We start from the raw sequence: 19478 nt of genomic DNA on the forward strand, positions 1-19478 counted from the left end.
TTTCTGTGCTCTAAAATAACTTTATATACAATAAAATCTGCACGGGTTTACAGCAAATCGTACAAATGTTTTCTCCCATTCATATGTCCCATCTGGACGAATATAATCAAAGACATTTTTCAAATAAATACAAATAATAAATCAAACAAATCTCAAAATGGTTTGTGGATGGTTTACTGAAAATTAACAAGCTCTTGTGCGCAAAGCTGGACACATTTAAACTTCATGTTCAGAAAAAGCCTAATTATTTTAAGGCAAGTAAATATGAACAGACACAAGACACCAAGAGAAACATTAAACAGACAAGAAAGACCCAAGATGACAAACGGAACTGGAATCCAGGAATAAAAACAACAGTATCAACCATGGTTTAAAAAGCCTTGGATGGAGTATGACGACTTCATCAATTCCAACATTAGATTGGTCAACTCAATATCAGTCTTTGTGGAAAGTGAGCATCTTGAAAGACTGTTCTCATCTAGTAGAATCAACCGCAGCCGTGTTGATGTCTTCAAATGAACAGTCAGTGGCGCCGTCGTCTCCTACGACCTCAGACACAACCTAGACGAGAGAAAAGCATTGTCATCGTCCGTTGTCAAACCCAACAGACAAATCCTTTAAAAGAATTATGAGAAATAAGGGAATGCATACATTTCCCCTCGCCCATTTCTCTGCATGCAGGAATCAAACCCGACAGACAAAAACTTTAAAAGAATTACGCGAAATAAGTTATATGCCTTGGTCTTGCATCGAAAGCATGATCCAAACAAAAAACACAAATACACAATAAAATATGCATATTTTTTAAAGGGATAGTTCACAATTTTTGAACTTAAGTTGTATGAAATACTTGCCATTAATATAGTGGTTGCAACTGTATTAATTTATTGCCCAAGTCCCATGGTGGGAGTTTTGGTGAATATTAAAGTAGTTCCGGTCATTTTGTGGGGGGCACCGGGACCTCACATTAAAAGTTAAATTTGCACAAACTCTCCCTGGATGCCAACGATGAACCTCTGCCCCAAATATTCCAGAACGGCCTGTTATAGCGACACCAAGACACAAATTTATTTATATTACTCCTCCAGATTCTGTCCAAAAATCCCGCAAATCGGTACACACCATCTCTATAGTCATGTGTTCAAGCCGGGGTCTGTCCGATATTTCATATTCCATCCTAATTGGCCAACATTGGCTTTCAAAGTTTGCAGGATTGGCCCGTTTTGAACAAAAAGCCTCAAATCATGAACGCAGCGTGCAATTTACGTGAAATCTTTCAAAGTTTGCAGGATTGGCCCGTTTTGAACAAAAAGCCTCAAAACATGAACGCAGCGTGCAATTTACGTGAAATCTTTCAAAGACTTTCCTACTAGGCTGAGGAATATATCCCACCCTCACATTGGCCTGTTATAGCACCACCAACAATTGCAACAGTTGCAACAATTGCAACAGTTGCAACAATTGCAACAGTTGCAACAATTGCAACCACTATATTAAATGGTAAGTATTTCATACAGCTTAAGTTAAAAAATCGGAACTATCCCTTTAATTGACTGTTAGTGGTTAAATGAACACTGAGCATTTGTAGCATTGTAGAAAAGGTGGAAGGAGGAACATTTAAAACAAACAGGTCAGTTTACCTGGTCATCCATAATGGCACCGTCCAGGTCTGGGTCCTCTCCAGTCAAGATGTCCATGGGGTCCTCTGCGATGGCTCTGATGGTGTGGTCCTCCAGGGCCAGGGCAGTGTCAAACTGTAAGGGGGACGGAGGGCCCTGCATGCCGTCCCCTTCAACATCCAAGTCCTAAAAGACATCAGAGGGATAGGGGAGTCTGTAACGTGAATTCAATGTTGCCACTTTATATACTCTTCAATACTTTTGGTTTCTGATCCCTGCATCTAGGTCTATGACCAAACATACATAGATAGTGTGGGGTGCTACAGTCACGTAGTTATTCAATACATAAAATCACTATAAGAGGAATATCAGTGCACCGTTTATTTGTTGTAGAGAAGGAAGGCATTATCAAAACAGCTGAAGATTGTCATGAAATAAAACCCATGCCCTGAAAATGTCATGGCTAGTCCTTGATCCACAAATCACACAACAAAGTGACAACTGTATTAACCAATTTTGGGGCAGGAACCCCTTTTGGTGTTTCAAGCATTCTGTTATACTTTAGCTATTGAAAAATAGCAGATCTACAAGCTCATGAGTGGCACGCTACGAGCTTGTAGGTCTGCTATTCTTTTTTTTTCATCGTGAAAATGTGGCACAAATCCTGACAGAAAACTTTCAGGAGTTAGAAGACATTTTAGAAATTTCGATGTCAGGCCTAAATGGGTTAAAAAGGACCACTTCACCACTTTTCAACTTCAAAAGTAGAAAAGAATCGTGTCATTTTTTCATGATCATTAGTGAGGACCTATTATGTGAAGATACGTTGAAAAGTGGTGAAGTGGTCCTTTAAGCACAACTTTATGTGAAAAAAAAGTGGTATTTCCGGACATACATCACTGAACTCTAGAGGAAGGCTCTCCGTGGGCTGAAGCTCTGCTGCACTCAGGTACATGTCTTTGGCCGCTAGGGTGAGTTGTTCCTGTGGCGGGGGTTCCTGCTCGGGCTGGTACATGGCGGGAGGCAGCGGGAGATGAAGCGGACAGCGGGGCTCTTCGGACTGGCCCATGTGCACGGTGCGGTCGCACGGGACGTCCTTCAGCCCCGGACACATCTTGAAAAGCACTTGATTACTGTCCTGGTAGATGTCTTGCATAACATTGTTGTGGTCAAGGACAATGATAGTTCCAGTGTTGTTTTTGGTAGCAAATTTCTATTTTAGTTTAGTCATAGTCTTTGGACTGAAACTTCATTTAGTTTTAGTCACATTTTAGTCACCTGGAATGTCTTAGTGTTAGTCTAGTTTTAGTCGACTAAATGTCATAAGATTCTAGTCGACTAAATCTACGGTTGATTTAGTCGACTAAAATGTATTTTGGCGGGTCTTGATGCCGTCGTAATGAGTGTTTTTACGTCGCGACACATTATGAGCTTGTAGATCAGCTATTTTCAGCATGCAACCAAGTGTAAAATGACTTATACTGGATCTCTTGTCCACTAGTCCCTTCCTAACATTTTAGTCTAGCTTTTATTTGTCGACGAAATTGTCAGTATATTTAGTCTTAGTTTTAGTCATCGTAGCTTAGTTTTTATTTAGTTTCCATTTGTTTTTGTCAGTGAAAATAGGTAGTCGACGAACATTTTTTCGTTTTAGTCGACGAAAACAACACTGGATAGTTCCAGTAGCAGAATACTTCAGGCTTCCATCCACCCAAAACAATGGAGAATCACGAGAATAGAATTGTATGATTAGAAAAAAAGAAAGAGAACAGTTACACAAATAATGGCTATTTTTTACAAGAACTGCAATTATCCCCATACAAATACACTTTGTGTAATTACAGCAAGACGTAAGACTTATTATTGTTTAATTGCAAAAAGCTTGCCTGTACAAATGTTATGCCTGAACGGTTTTGTACAATGAAATAGTACTTACCGTTTAAGCATGGCTATTAAGAAGGATCTTGCAGAAGTATCTTAGTGTAACACTGTTTTCTGAACGAATCAGTTTCCAACTAACTTGGCAGTAATGACAAATTAAATACTGACAACAACTATTTAGTTCTGAAAACTGATGCAGACAGAACCACTTTGTGGCATAGAATGTAGTGCAGATGGAGGTAAGTCTATACAAAATTATATGAAGCTCATATGAAGCACAAAGAAAACAAGAAATAATCACAGTGATATTTGTCACGTGAAAGAAGCGCTGGTTTCATTATTTAGTAACGAACGCTCGTCTCACCCGGCCTGTCTCAAACACAACATTACGTTACATAACATTGGGTGTCTAAAGATTTCTGTTACCTGCCTCCTGTTACCCCGTCATGTGACTTGAGTAACCAATACATGACAGCAGCGTGTGTCGGCGACTCGGCAGCCAATTAGGACTAGGTCCCGACTAGGGATGGGTATCGTTAGGATTTTTTCGAGTCCGGTACCGATTCCGGTTCTGCTTATCGATTCCGGTTCTTAACGGTTCCCTATTTCGGTTCCAAAATGGTATAAAATAACTTAAATAAGAGGTCAAATGTTTATTTAACAAAAAAGCTCAATGTCAATTTGAGTATATATATAATGTACAATGAATAGTGTAACATCCTCTCCTTTATTGAGCCATTTGTGGATAATATAGTGATTATTTTAAATATAATATATCTATTCTGTATTTACCCAGGGCAATAGTGTTGTAGGCTACTTCTCTTACTACGAACTACTGACAATGACAAATAAAAGCATGTCTGAGATCTGAGAGCAACACACACACACACACACACACACACACACACACACACACACACACACACACACACACACACACACACACACACACACACTTGAAAATTACGTTTAAGAAACTTTAATAATGATGTTGCTTCAGTGCTTCTCTGCACCGCGCGTCTCTCTGTCTCTACACTCCTCGACAACTCCATGCAGAGAAATAGCCCCGCCTCTGCAAGCCACAAGCCCACAACGCGTCGCTGATGCAACGCGGTGTAGGCTTGTAGATCAGCTCTGTTCCCTGCGCTTCTATTAAAAGGGTAGAAAATAAATAAATAGCGTGTGACCGCGTGTCTGTGAGAACCGATAGAGAGAACCGAAATTGAATTATTGTAATGGGTACCCGGTACCCAGGCACGTTCGGTTCGGTACATACTTGGTCCCGAGTTTCGGGACCCACCCCTAGTCCCGACTAGGAGCCAAAGTAGTCATTAAATTTGACTAATTCATGTCAGGTTTCACCTGACAAAATTACTGCAACAATAAAAAACTATATATAAACAGCCTTTTGGAACTGTGGAAGAAGCACAAATGAGCTCTGTTTGAATCCAACAACTGCAAGTTGTCGGTCATGATCAGGGCCATGTGGAACAAGATTCAGGAGAAAAATGTTAGGCAAGGCAACTTTAAATGAATACATTATCTCACTTTCAATTACAGCTTGAAATCCAACTGTGGAATTGAGATTATGGCAATACATATACTATACAGTATATAAACAGTAAAATGGTGCATAGCACCATTTCCAATTGCTATGCAAAGGGTACCAAGAAAACAAATCGTGAAAATGGACCAAGTTCACAATACAGTGGGCTTATTCAAACTACTGTACACATGATGGAAAAAAGGATACGTGAGATGCAGTGTCGAGTCATAGGCAGGCATGGGTTTGTGCATCGGGTGCCTTCTACGAAGGAAATGCATTTCTCATACACCGTCCTTGCATATGGCTAGAAAAATCACAAGAACAAAAAAGGTTAAACATAATTTACCATACGCAACTAGGATTTACAAAGCACTATACAATCAAGACTGCACTGAATGTCAGCCTTCTGACTTTTTTTTACAATTTCTTTTTTTTTACATTTTTTTAAAAACGCCCTCTCTTTTTTATAATTGGAGAATTGGCACTCAGAGCCTAAACTGGTGACCACCAGGTGGCACTGAAGGAGTTAAATAGAATTGGTGTCAACCGGAAAAGGCATTACTTTTCCGCCTTGCTCCACTCCCGAGTGGAATAGTAAGAGTGTGTCGACTCTCTTTGAACTCACCACAAAGCGGGTGCCTATGGGCTATAGTTCCAAACAATGGAACTATCCCATTGAGATAGAATGAGTACTTACACATTCCAATTAATTGTTACAATGGGAGTCAACGCTAGTGTCGCCACTCTCTTACTATTCCACTCGGGCTCCACAACTACCGCTGCGCAACACCTTTTTCATTCCTACTTTCAACCTTTCCCGTGCGGAACAAGGAGACATGACAGGAGACATGGAGGACTTCTTTGTTTGAAATATTTAATAGATCGGCCACATCGGCGAGATGGTTTGGCATGTTAGCCACGCTGGATATGGGAAAATCATCATATGAAGTTAGCTAGCGAGCCTTCTGGTATTCATTACTTTTCTTTTTCGACATTCTTCCCCATGTAAATGTTTATCGCAATACAATCGTGTTGTAATCATAGCCATAGTGCATGCAATGGTTTTTTATTCAAAACATTGGAGTTTAACAAATCCATCTGACTGACGTGTCACACTAGTGCCTATAATCGGCCTGGGCCGTGGCTAAGCGGTCCAGGCACCTTGGCCGGTAGTCCAAGTCTGGCAGTGTGCCGCGGGTTCGACTCCCAATCCCGAAGGGCCTTTACGGGATTACGCCCCCCCCCCCTCCATTTCCTGTCAGCCTACCGTCTGTCCCTCTATACAAATACAAAACATTAAAAAGATTCACACCCCTCCTCTCTCTCTCTCTCATTAGCAGGCAACAGTGCAGCACCATCTCTCTCTGTTTCTGGCAAACAGCGCCCCTACTGGTACTAATAGTCATTCTCGTGCTCATGGCCACATACATAGGTGGCCATACATGGGTGAACACGGACATTGCTGTTCCTTGGAGTGGTGGCACCACTCAAATTATATATATATATATATATTTATTAACTTATAATTTCAGGATTCAGATATGCTCATACAAAATAAAATGGGTAAAGATTGCTGTAGATGGGTTCCATGGTTTATATAAATAATTTGTGTCTTATAAACCTAGCAACTTGTTATAATTGCATGATTAAGACATGCTAACATTATAAAAATTAAAATGCACCCCCAGGAGAAGGCTGCACGCAAGCTGCGACCTGGAGTTGGAGTAAGTAAGTGTCCTCGTTGACCAGACCAGCATTAAAAGGGCTCCGCCAGACAAAGGCATCTGCTTTTCTTTATTGTAATAGTGTTATAATGTTGTTGGTCGAAGTAATGTAATGTCTTTAGAACGACATTTTAGCAATAATAAAAATTCAGTCCGTCATGACTCATGTAGATTATTTATTCAGATGTTAATTAGGACCCCACTGATTAATTCTACAGCAAAGCTATTCTGTACGCATAACAATAGTCTTCGCATACGTATAGTGCAAATATCAGTCTGTATTGAACCAAAAAAAAAGCAGATTTACAGCATTTTTTACCGATTTGAGTGCATCTACAACAGGTAGTAGAGTTTAAGGCACTAAAGCGGACTTCAATTCCCGTTTTAATAAATTAATTTATTGTCCTTTTATGAACGCTAACATTACTAAGTTGACGTGAGTCAACAGTCTGTCTTGAGAGACTATTGGCCAACCAACAGGCTCCTTCTACCTTGTTCTGCCTCCTTATGGTTGCTTATGAGTTAACAAAAAATAAATCTGAAAATCATATTTTGAGAAAAAAGAAAAAAATATTATGCAGATTCACTATACTGTACCAGAGATTACTTTTTAGTGGAGCCAATATTAAATTAAGAATTGGATACATTAAATATCAATACGAGGCACCTGAAAAACATCTTTTTTTTGCCAGGTTAAACCTGGCTTATGATCGCTGCTGTTGCCTATGAGGACCTTTGCGCGACCCAGTCCTGATTGGCTGGCCGAGTCTGACCCCATACTATGAAACGCAGCCTAACCCAATGGGAGTCTGACCCCATACTATGAAACGCAGCCTAACCCAATGGGAGTCTGACCCCATACTCTGAAACGGCACGCAGAAGTCTCAACCAAGCCCCCATGACTTCCATTGAAGTGAATAGCGGGGGGCGGACCCATCGCTCCTCATCCACTCTCTAGAGTCTAGATGATATACAGGTATCATAACTATGGTCTCAACCCAGAGTCTGTAATGCCGCAGAAAAGGGGGACAGATGAACAAGGGGAAACGCTTGTTTCACCTGGCTGTTGTATGCGTTGTATGTATGTTGTATGTGTGTTGTATGGCTGTTGTATGCTTGTCATTCTTGTTTTCTTCCAATTGTGGTGGCTGGAGAAATCTCCGACCAAGTAGCAATAACCAGTGGGTTTACGGGCAAGCTCTGCACCACCTCAAACGTATACTGACTGCATCCACTAACTTGGGTAAAATGTAATATTAACAGTGCCATGTAGCCAATAGAGTTTATGCACAGGCACAAACTGAGTGGCAAAGTGAGTTTAATGTTGTTGAATGCAATTAGATAGGACTTTTGTAGTTTTTTGTAGTTGTTTTGCCACCGAGTAGGTGTTCCCGAACTTCCTGTACCACGTCCGGGTATAATCATGATGTCACATGCATACCCTGTATTTGGCTTTGAATAGGAACAAAATCATTTTAATCTTGTGATGTTTCTTCTATTGTAGCACTTTGAGATTACATGGAATGTAAAGTGCATTATAAATACAATCCATTATTATTATAGCAGCAGTGTGTTAATTAAAACCCCCCAGAGGAAGACACTTATGTAAGGGATAATGTATGGTTGGGTGGTCATTATTGATAGATGAAATCAGAGACAGGGTGATTTATATATAAACAATGACCACCCAGCCATACATTATTACCACCCACTTATTACACGGCTACAAGTGACAACAAAACAAAAGTATTTCCTTGTGGCAACAAGTATTCACAAAGTGTGCATGAGTCTCGCCTCGTAAAAAAGGATGCGTGCGTTGATCAAATGGAATACATTTTCGGGTACTGCATCGTCCATTTAAAATGTTTTCAAAAACATTCTTGAAAGCATGTCGTTTAGTAAAATGACATTATGTGTTAGTTTACATGGTCATGTTGGGTACAGCATAAAATCCAAGCAGCGCAGCAGCTATAGCCTGGTGCTCCGATGCTTTGATTAGACATTGGTCTGTTATAGAGTGGAGCGGTCAATATCCAGAAATAACACGAATCGGAATCTACCAACCAACCAATGTAGCCTTCAGTAGTCCATTATGCACCTTGCATAAGGTTGCAAGGGAGAATAAAAGTAAATGACAAGAGAGAAAACCCATTGGTTTGGCAACTAAAATTGGATACAGGATAGGTGGGTAGTGGGCACTATAGGACAGAGGTTCCCAACCACCGGTCCGCGGACCGGCACGTCCCACTTGTAAGCGAGAAGGGAATCCCAAGTTTTCACGATCGTCACCAGGAATTCCCAAACGGCGATGAAAAGTTGACTCTGTCCGGTTGAACGAAAATACCAAGGATTCGCCATTGGCGTGTATAGGCGTCTTTATCAATGTAACATTTTATTTATGTTTCTATTTGTTGGCCTCTCCTTCTGCAATGTACTCCTTGTTGATTCATGCAAGTGCACTGCCGTTCACATCCTTGTTTGCGGCTTGAAAAGAATGGCTCGTATCTCCTAATCTAGGGTTTTGACCAGATGTCCTGACTTCAGCATGCCTCTCGTTTGGAATATTAACGCTTCTAGAGAGACTTTAGCGTGACCAGCGCGAGGTAAGAATGGAAGATTATGCACCCCGGTTTTGGTGGGGAACCTTTCTGCCATATCTGGTGGCACTCTGGCGCCATTATTTTGAAAACATCTGGCACATTCTAAGTATTTATATAACTCCATTTAGGTCATCGCTATAACATTATGTTGTGATGCGATAAAATATTATAGCAGCGCAGCGGGTAGGCTACTTAGGCCAGTCAACGGTCTACCCGTGGGTTAGGCTTTGTGCAGCCCCCCCATATGAATATAATTTGATATGAATGACTCCCAGTTGTTTGTTTTTTATCTCTGCCTGTGTGAGCACAGGTTTAGAGGGGTGAGTAATTACTAGCTAGCAAAAAAAGAATCCATTGTTAAGTGACCAAATTCCATGGCTAAAAGCTAAGGAGACACACCTGGAGAGCTCCTTCGGTGGCGGCCAGCCTCCTCTCCCTGAGCTGCCTGTGCAACAGGGCCTCCGCACCGTACCGCCGCCGGTACCGCCGCAGAGCTTTGAGCTTCTTCAGGTTCTCACGCTCTTTCATGGACAATCCCTCAGGTCCCGTCAGCAGACTTGGCCCTGTAAGTAACACACACACACACACACACACACACACACACACACAGAGCATACATTATAAAAAAGGACAATGACCTCAACAACATATGCTCATTAACCCATTCAAGCCTACATCGAGAAGAAAAAAAAGGTTTTCTAAATCATGACAATTTTCGGAAAGATTTGAGGCACATTTTAACGATTTTTCAAAGATAGCAGACCTACAAGTTCATAGCGCGCCACTCGGTGGCGCGCTATGAGCTTGTAGATCTGCTATTTTTCAATAGCTAAATTATAACATAATGTTTAAAACACCAAAAGGGGTTCCCAATCAGCGCCGGGATTCCATCAAAATAGGAGCTCTGGGGTGCCGGAAAGACATGACCGCTTTTACGCTGAACGGAAAACGGTTAACGGAGGAAGTAAATGTGTTCTCTGTATGTGTACCTTTATGCAGCACAGCATTAACCGTTTAACACTGTGCTGCCATTACGACATGCACCAAAGCAAAGTCCTCGCATGAAAGTAAATGGCAACAAATAAAATATTCCTCGCTCCGCATATAGACATGTAACTAATGGAAAGTTAAATCAGCCAAATTAAAATTCAGCGCGACGTCTGAAGTGCGATATTCTCCAGCCGTACCCAGTGTCTCGTGCTCCACCTTGCGACTGTGTAGATATCTGCGCTTCTTCTCCTTCAGCAGGTGCTGCAGCCGTTTGAACTGGTCGATGTAGAGGGACTGTAGCCTGATCAGTTTCTCCCGGGTGATCAGAGCCACTTCTTCGGCTGTGTAAACTCCTGCATGTCTGCAGTGGCAAGAAAGGTATAGTCACACAGTGTTTGCTCAAGGAAATAGAGCAGTTGAGGATGAAGCAATGGCCCGATTAAAGAACTCCTTGACCGATGTTCCACAAATTGATTCACCGTCAGCCTGATAGATTAGATAGAATAGAGACACTTGGACAGAATAGAATGTTGCCCGTTCAAAACACAGTCATGGCCAGTGCTGAACAACATAATTAATCAATTGGATGCAATGATAAACGCTGACCAAACGTTTAGGTTAGAGCAATTGAAATCTAATTATCAGAACTATAAGAACAAACAAAGACAACAATCGGGTGAGACATTACTTGAGTGGATCTTCGTGATCACTGTCGACACTGTCGGGCTCACTGTCCGGATCGCCCCTCCATGTCTGGTCCAGCACTAGGGGAACCTGCTCCTCCTCACTCCAACTGTCCTCGTCTAAACAGAATGAAATGTACACACATCACCACAAACCGTGAGTACTGTATATTTAAAAAAAAAAGGAAATCTTGGGCATGGCCAGACTGAGACAATGATTCAGGGCAGAAGTCATAGAGCCACCAGGCCACCATGCACCTCCACAAGGGGAAAGGGTTAGACATACTATTGGTCCGACTGTCGTTAGACCCGACAACCTACCTCAAACCCTAACCGCAAGCACAGGAGCAGCGCATGTCCGACCACATATCCGACCGCTGTTTCTGCATGTCGGTCCGTTGGTTTGTCTAATCTGCGTGTGCATCCCCTCCACACACACACGCACACAACAGCCGTAAATCATGGACAGTACTTCAAACTAGAAGTGGATATTGGTTATCCTATTAAACGGGGTTGGCCCTAAAAGCTCAAACCAAATATCACGTGAGGGATTAACAAAGGTGGGGGGACCCTTTGTTAATCCCGGCCTTTTGTTAATCCCCAATTAAACGTAACAACCCAAATTCAGACGGTCCTCCAATCCAATGCTTTTCTCATCCATCCATCCATCCATCCATCCATGATATTAAATGTCCTCGCCAACATGTGCCTCTCAGCTCTCAACAACAGCCAGGCGACAAAAACGTTGTTTGCATGTGGACAGTGGAGTTAGGCCAGTAGAATTATTAGGGGTCATGCCCAAAGGGCCTAGACCCCTTATTGTTTTCAACGTGTACGGATTCCACCATGTTTAGCAGTTTTGGCAGTTCTGTGTTAGTTTTCCCACAACATTGAGCAATATGGTAGAGGGCCGTGAGAATCCCATTAGTCAAAGACCTTTAGATCTCAGAATGAGTCAATTTTACGAATCGCTCAATCCACTTTGATTGAGATGTTGTTTTTGACAGTACATGTTGTTTTAGTCACATTTTAGTCACCTGGAATGTTTTAGTGTTTGTTTAGTTTCAGTCAACTTAATAAGATTTTAGTCGACTAAATCTATAGTTGATTTAGTAGACTAAAATGATGCCGTCGTAATGGCTGATTTTACACTTGCTGAAAATAGCAAATCTACAAGCTGTGTAAAATGACTTATACTGGATCTCTTGTCCACTAGTCCCTTCCTAACATTTTAGTCTAGTTTTTATTTGTTGACGAAATTGTCAATATATTTAGTCTTAGTTTTAGTCATCATGTCTTAATTTTCATTTAGTTTGTCAGTGAAAAAAAGGTAGTCGACAAACATTTTTAGCCGACGAAATCAACACTGCTTGGTAACCACTTCCCTTGAAATTGCATTTCCATTAATGCGAGTGAAGTCTGGACTACAGCGTTGACAGACAACCTCTTCAGCCAATCAGCATAACAAATAAAGCCGACGTCATCTCCAGTCTCCAATCAGTGAACGACGCTAAACCGGAACACGGAACCTGATTGCAGCTCTCAGCGGGTATCATGCCATGTCGGCAACACATCACAATCCCAAGAACAGCGACAATCACAAACCCTATATCATTCGTTATTTAAAAAAGGATTAAATTAAACTAGTGGCGACTACAAAGTGCATCACACTTACCCAGAGTGCGGCTCGCTTCACTCCGGCTTCCGTCGAGACCCTGTGTTTCCGATCGGTTGTATCCACTGAGCTGAGACAGCAGTGTTTCTGGGGACGGACCAGCAGATGCCTTTCTCATCTGAGCACGGAGAGCCATGGCATTCCTCCGAGCGTGCTCTGCACAGAATGTCACCCTGATGAACAGAGGAAGCCATTAGTGGTGGATGAAAAAGAGACAGCGTACAGTAGGTAAAGATACATGTACTGTAAGCGCTTGCTGACTCCTAAAATCTGAGTCTGAACACATAAAAAGGATATTTCTACTTGGCAGCATTTGAAGATTTCAAAGAAGAATCAACTGCGTGCTAACCAGTGTTGTTTTTGTCGACTGAAACTAGCACGAAAAATGTTCGTCGACTACCTTTTTTCACTGACGAAAACTAAATGGAAACTAAAAGAAAACTAAGCTATGGCGACTAAAACTGAGACTAAATACACTGACAATTTCGTCAACAAATAAAAACTAGACTAAAATGTTAGGAAGGGACTAGTGGACAAGTGATCCAGTATAAGTCATTTTACACGTGCATGCTGAAAATAGCAGATCGCGCTGTGAGCTTGTAGATCGCCGTTTTCAGCAAGTGTAAAAACAGCACATTACGACGGCATCAAGGCCCACCAGAACACATTTTAGTCGACTAAATCACCTGTAGATTTAGTCGACTAAAGTCTGATGATATTTAGTCGACTAAAACTATTAAGTAAGTAAGTAGCCTTGCCGAGCCATGAGGCCCATAGGGCAGGAGCCTATCTCCTGTTTCTGTAGCGTGAGGCAGCTTGATGTACAAGTACACCCCCTGGACATGACGCTAGTATGTCGCAGGGACTTACCCCCAATCCAACCCTTGATGCTGAGTGTCAAGCAGGGAGGCATTGGGTCCCATTTTTAGAGTCTTTGGTATGACCCGGCCGGGGATTGAACCCCGACCTCCCAGTCTCAGGGCGGACACTCTAACCACAAGGCCACTGAGCTGGTTGACTAAAACTAGACTAACACTAAAACATTCCAGGTGACTAAAATGTGACTGAAACTAAGTGAAAACTATTCAAAAGACTATGACTAAAACTAAAATCAAAATTTGCTGCCAAAAACAACACTGCTGCTAACCAGGCCTTGCGGAAATCTACAATGTTGTGGGGAAGATTTTTAGATTTTCTTTCCGCAGATCCTTGTTGTCGAGGCATTTTAGAACGTTTCCACTTTCCACACATACCCGTCTTTCTTCTCCACCTTCGGAGCGGCGCTGGGGCAGCGCTTGCCGTTCTTGGTGGAGACATAGCTGCATTGTTTATAGGGGGCGTTCTTGTCCTCCAGTATGTGCTTGATGCAGAAGTCCAGGGCGTCGAGCCGCGGCTGAGGGCAGGGCCTCTGGGTGAAGGCGCAGGCCTGGGGCTCCTGGGGGCGAGCGGTCTGGGTCACGCGGCCCCGACTCGACGGCAGCACGTGGATCCGTATTCTGTTCATGACGAAATCTGCAAGGCAATTGAAAAGGGGTATTCAATCATGAAGGCGTTGTGTTTTATTAAACCCCATTCTGACCTGAGATCAGATTCTAAAAACGTCTTCTACATCCTGGCAGTTTTCTGAAAAAGCTATGTTTCTGTGACGGTGGTTCTTCGATTTTTCTAAAATAGCAGACCTACAAGCTCGTAGCGCGCCACTCGGTGGCGCGCTATGAGCTTGTAGATCTGCTATTTTTCAATAGCTAAGGCATAGCATAATGCTAACACCAAAAGGGGTTCACGCCCAAAATGGGTTAATGGTTATAGGATCCTAATGAGTAAACAATCAGTGGCTGGAACAGAAGGTGTTCCCAGTCCGTTACATTTTGAATTTAAAAAGTGATCGTTTGGCTGACAGATTGGTGGTCCCCGTCTGTTGAGCGCAAAGGCTACGAGTTATATTTACAAATCGTACAGAAGCTTATATTATATGATTGGCCGGACGTAGCACGTGGAAGGAAAGGAACGCGTTATTCCGATCAGCTCCTTTCCCCTCCATCAGGCGCCCCGGTTGGCCAGGGGGAGGTAGTTTAGAGACCAGAATTACTGCATGTTTTTTGTGAGGGTACCTACCCTATAACCTGACGCTGCCAGATCCAAGAAGCTTGCTACACAAATTTGTTTCACAGCTTATTGGGATCTGGGATCGCGGAAGCAAATTCGATGACGGGGCTGTTCCTTTTTTTCAAGATACTTGGTAGATGTCAGATGATTGGATGGGACCGTCTGTCTATCACCGTGTGGGCGTGTAAACACAACCAATCATATTGACGTGTCTATATAGCTTCACATCCGGTTCGCACATATCCCACCCTTAGCTCACGCTGATTGGTTCGGTACGGAACGGATTGGTGTCAGCTCAACTCCCTGAGAGATCCCAGATGAAGGCTGTGTTGGGGAACATGGTTACCCAATACCGCCCCCATCTGGCAGCGTCAGGTTACCTACCCTAGGGGACACGGGGAGAACACGCAAACACCACACAGAAAGGCTCTTTTGCCAATCCCACCTCGGGCACTGATGACACACGAGGTGAGAATACGCCCCCAGCGGGAATCGACCCCAGGACCTTCTAGCTGTGAGGCAACAGCACTACAGACTGTGCCACCGTGCCCCCCAAAAAATGTAACATTCTGGAGTTAAGTGGTTTCTTCCCCACAGCAGAGATATGTAAGCTGACAGCTGTCTGTGTTTATGAATAAGCACAAGCTAGCTCTGGTCCATAGTATTAGCCTGGGAACCAGACGAAGACGAATCTGTCAGTGCAAAAAAGAAGTGCCCAATAGTCTGGCAAAGTGAAGGAGGAGATCTTCTAGATGAACTGGACCAGAGCTATTAAAGCACAGGCTACACAGCCAAACTGACACAGTGACACTCAACCTGTGTGAGCTCTAAAGTCTAACCATACCATAAAGACGCCCTGAGGGCGAGAAGCGACCTCACCCTAAAGGATGAGGTCACGCTGAAACAACAGAACTTCTTAATACGGCAGAGTTGAGAAGCAGGAGTTAAACACTTATACCGCCATTGCCATAGATCTAGGTCAATTAAAGCCTATTATTTAAGGCAATGGTGTTAGGCGTAGCATTATAGCTTTTATAGCGCTTTTGATCGATCAAGCCACAGTGCTACTTAAGTTAGCATCGGGTAGCTAGCTGGGTCGCCCATCTTAGATCGTCATCACCATAATAACCATAATAATCCATTCTATCTGTTTCTTTCAATCGCCTGCATCTCCTATTCCTTGTCCCAGATGGCATTTTTGGTCAATACGTTTCTTTGATGGCACAGAGCCGATGATGTGGAGCCCTCCAGTGCCCCGGTATAGATCCATCTTGTAAACAACAGTCGAACGGGACCCGTTTCATTTACTAGTTTATGCTGGCGTGAATTACATCTTAATTTGTCAATAAATGCTAGCGGGCTAAGTGTTAATCTGGTGTCAGTGAGGTCAGATGTAGATTTGCTGGCCGGCTCCATATATGCAGATGTAGCAGAGCCATAGAGTATAGACAGAGTTGCGACATTGAGGGGGCAGAAAACAGCCCGGTCACGTGGTTCATTAGCCCCTCTCGGAAGCCCCTGGGTCAGCTCATTCTTGACCCATTGGGTCCCTGTTCAGAAGTTTGTTTCCTTATGCAAATGATGGAACGCAGACATAAATACCGTCGGAAACGTCATCTCTGCAGCGTTTGAGTGATTGTGATCCCGTTTCAAACGAAGCATATAAGAGCTATAGGATACAACGGAAACCGATGAGAATTTTGGGTCCACGAAAGAATGAGCTGACCCAGGGGGTTCCGAGAGGGGCTAGTGGTTCATGTACTGCACGAGCTCAGACTCCAATGCATTCCGTAAACTTCCGGTGTCCCTATTCGCCAATAGAAGTCTATCTAGAAGGGCCGCCATTGGACTGGCCCCATGAAGTGAACAGAGTTGTAACTCTGTCTAAGGGCCGATTCATACTCCTATTTTAGAGCCGAATAAAAGTCGGTTCGGCGCTGTAGAGCCTACAATGTGTCGTCATTTGAGGTTCGGGGGGGGGGGGGGGGGGGGGGTACCGTCCTAAAGTCGGCTCTTCGGTGCTACTGAAAATTTCTGACGAGCCGAAATAATTTCGGCACTACAGCGCCGAAACAGCGGTAAAATAGGAGTATGAATCGGCCCTAACTCTATGGCTCTGAGATGTAGGTGATCATCCCGTCTTCTCCATGCCATGGTCTTCATATATAGACTGCCATATATGTTGACTGCCATATGACACAGAGCGTGTCACGAGGCGTGATGGACTGACAACCATATATGGAGGCGGCCATATATGGAGCATGTCACAAGGCGTGATGTCACGAGGTGTGATGTTCTGACAACCTTATATGGAGGCGTGCCCGGGTTTTGCAGGTTTTCATAGTAATCTGCAACTTAGGGTCGCAATTATTGCAGGTGGAGCTTTAACATCAACGCCTAACAATTTATTTAAGACTGCCCGCAAGTATTGTCTCACAATATTGTACTGCTCAATATGCAAATTTAAATATTTAAGCACAACTAACAAACATCGGATGGATGTGTGTCTGATCAAGTAAACGCAGACAACTTTAATGCAAATACACACACACTACAACTGAGGTAAGTTAGTCTGGGTCAAACGCAGCACTTAATATTGCAACGGCATGCAATGGTCTGTACATCGAGAGTACATTTTTATTTGATCAAGATACTAATATAATATTTTAAGGGTTAGGTTAGAACAGAACAGCCACTAAAGCTAAACCAACATGTGGCCAGACGACTCAGACCGTCAAGGGCTGTATTCAAAGTTAAACCCGCCTCTTCTTACTGCGTCACGGCAGTTTGCTGTTGGCTGTGCAGTCGGTCGCCATATTTGATTAGCTCTGGTGGCTAATGTTAGCAAATCCCAAGTTCTCTATAATAATTGTTTTTCATTCACCCGCGACGATATGCAGCCTATTCTCTGGACACTACTAAGGCACTCCGATGTCGAAAGATGAAAATATTTCATAATTTAGGCTGGTAGCCGGCGGCGCTTACCTTGTTTTCAGTTAGCCAGACCGACCTAGCTGGTGAACATTGAACAACACTGTGTGTCTGCTCTGTAACTGCGACTCGACTGCTGCCGAACAAGCTGAGCACGCCCATTTCGGGTTTTGATAGCGGTGATTGGTTGAAAGCATATCATAATGTAGCTGCCAATCAGTAATGGTTGTCTTGGGGGAAAAAAGGAAAGCAGTTTCTTAAACTATTTATTGACAATTTGACATAGGATTATATCAACCACATATCAAAATGAACAGTGTTCACAAGTAACAATGAAGACCTTTAACTCAAAACAAGATCCCAAATGATTCAATTCCAGACCTGAGTGTCACTACTACACTAAACACCAAGACGTGACAAATTAAGAAGTTTCAAAGTTGCAGAGGTGCAGCAATATTACGGTACTTTGCATTGTTAGGTTGCATGAGTTTTATATTATCATATCAACATATTTTGCAACAATTCTCGACACAAGTCTTTAATATGACTTCCTAGGGCCAAATACTGTTAATACTCAAGTTGGAAGTTTAGCCATCAAATTACATGGTAATGATAGAACACACATATTCTGTCCAACAATGACAAATGGAACATTTTAAATTGTTTGCCTGCTAGGCAATTTTACTGGGATAAAGATTCAGTGCACTCAGTTTTTTCCACTTGTTTCTCAGTGATAACCAAAACTTGACAGATCAAACGAATATCTCTGCTAACCTGAGCAGTCATCAGAGCAAACATATGTTATCTATTAAGGGCCATTTAAAATCACATTACTGTGGTTTCTCTGGTGTATTAATAATGTATTATTGTGAACCTCCAATAAAACAGAAATGTTTTAGTTTTTAACAGGGGGGACAAAAAGGAAAAAAAAAAAGTGTCAAATGTTGAGTCATAATACTATACAATCAAGTTCATATAAGTTTACAGGATCCAAATGTACATAAGATATCCAATAATTCTGCTTTACACACAGCTTCTTTCACAATTTAAATGGGAGTACATTTTCAAAAATTTAATGTAAAAAAGAATTCCTATGAAATTAGGCAGCTTTCAGACCCAACGCCGTGAGGTGGAGGTACGCTGAAGTTCCTTTTTTTACCATGTTTGATTGAAGCAACTAAAACACTTGAAGAGCACAAGCAAATATATTGAATTGACCTATGTAATGGGTTAATCCACTGGACAAATCTGTAGCCAGACCTCCATCAAGCTTGCATTTGCAATGAGAGCGGTGTAATAAGACCGTCTCAACATGATTAAAACAAACCAGGGTGAACACAGGTATGGTTTACAAACCAAAACTCTTCCCCTAAAGGAAGTGTATAAATTAAAGAAATACTATCATACAGACAGCAATGGAAACAACACAATTTGGTTCAAAACAACCAAAAAACAAGCTGGTTTATCGTTTCTCTTTATAAGTCATATGTGCACTGTGAATATGTAAATAATTTGTGCAGGGTATGGTCAATCCTTAAAAGACAGCCTTCATGATGGCCTTCATTCTGGCAAGATTTTAGAAGCAGGTCAATATATATAGATATTACTATTAAACTCGAGCATATAGACTGTATTTTCATCTCTCATACAATTACGATCATCCTGGAAGTGGAAAAATGAATAACTTCATGTTGGCAGTTCCTTTATTGTGACCATACCCTGT

At 42.4% G+C, this 19478-nt stretch overlaps 1 protein-coding gene across 3 annotated transcripts; it reads right to left on the reverse strand.

Moving 5' to 3' along the window:
* Positions 1 to 168: 168 nt before the first annotated feature.
* kansl2 (KAT8 regulatory NSL complex subunit 2) lies at positions 169 to 17882 on the reverse strand. 3 transcript variants are annotated; one of them, XM_083768325.1, is made up of 10 exons: positions 17810 to 17882; positions 13972 to 14230; positions 12719 to 12891; positions 11049 to 11163; positions 10558 to 10721; positions 9770 to 9933; positions 5254 to 5350; positions 2515 to 2768; positions 1641 to 1805; positions 169 to 561 (listed from the first exon to the last, which is right to left on the reverse strand). In XM_083768325.1, the coding sequence occupies exons 2-10, from the start codon at positions 14220 to 14222 to the stop codon at positions 475 to 477; spliced, it is 1470 nt and encodes a 489-aa protein (XP_083624451.1). In that variant the 5' UTR covers positions 14223 to 14230; positions 17810 to 17882; the 3' UTR covers positions 169 to 474. The 3 variants fall into 3 exon arrangements, with proteins under 3 accessions (XP_083624451.1, XP_083624452.1, XP_083624453.1); XM_083768326.1 differs by having other exon boundaries at positions 169 to 539; positions 1616 to 1805; XM_083768327.1 differs by having other exon boundaries at positions 459 to 561; positions 1625 to 1805.
* Positions 17883 to 19478: the final 1596 nt, after the last annotated feature.

Source organism: Protomyctophum parallelum (assembly GCF_964188405.1).
Source record: "Protomyctophum parallelum genome assembly, chromosome: 7".
Taxonomy (NCBI): domain Eukaryota; kingdom Metazoa; phylum Chordata; class Actinopteri; order Myctophiformes; family Myctophidae; genus Protomyctophum; species Protomyctophum parallelum.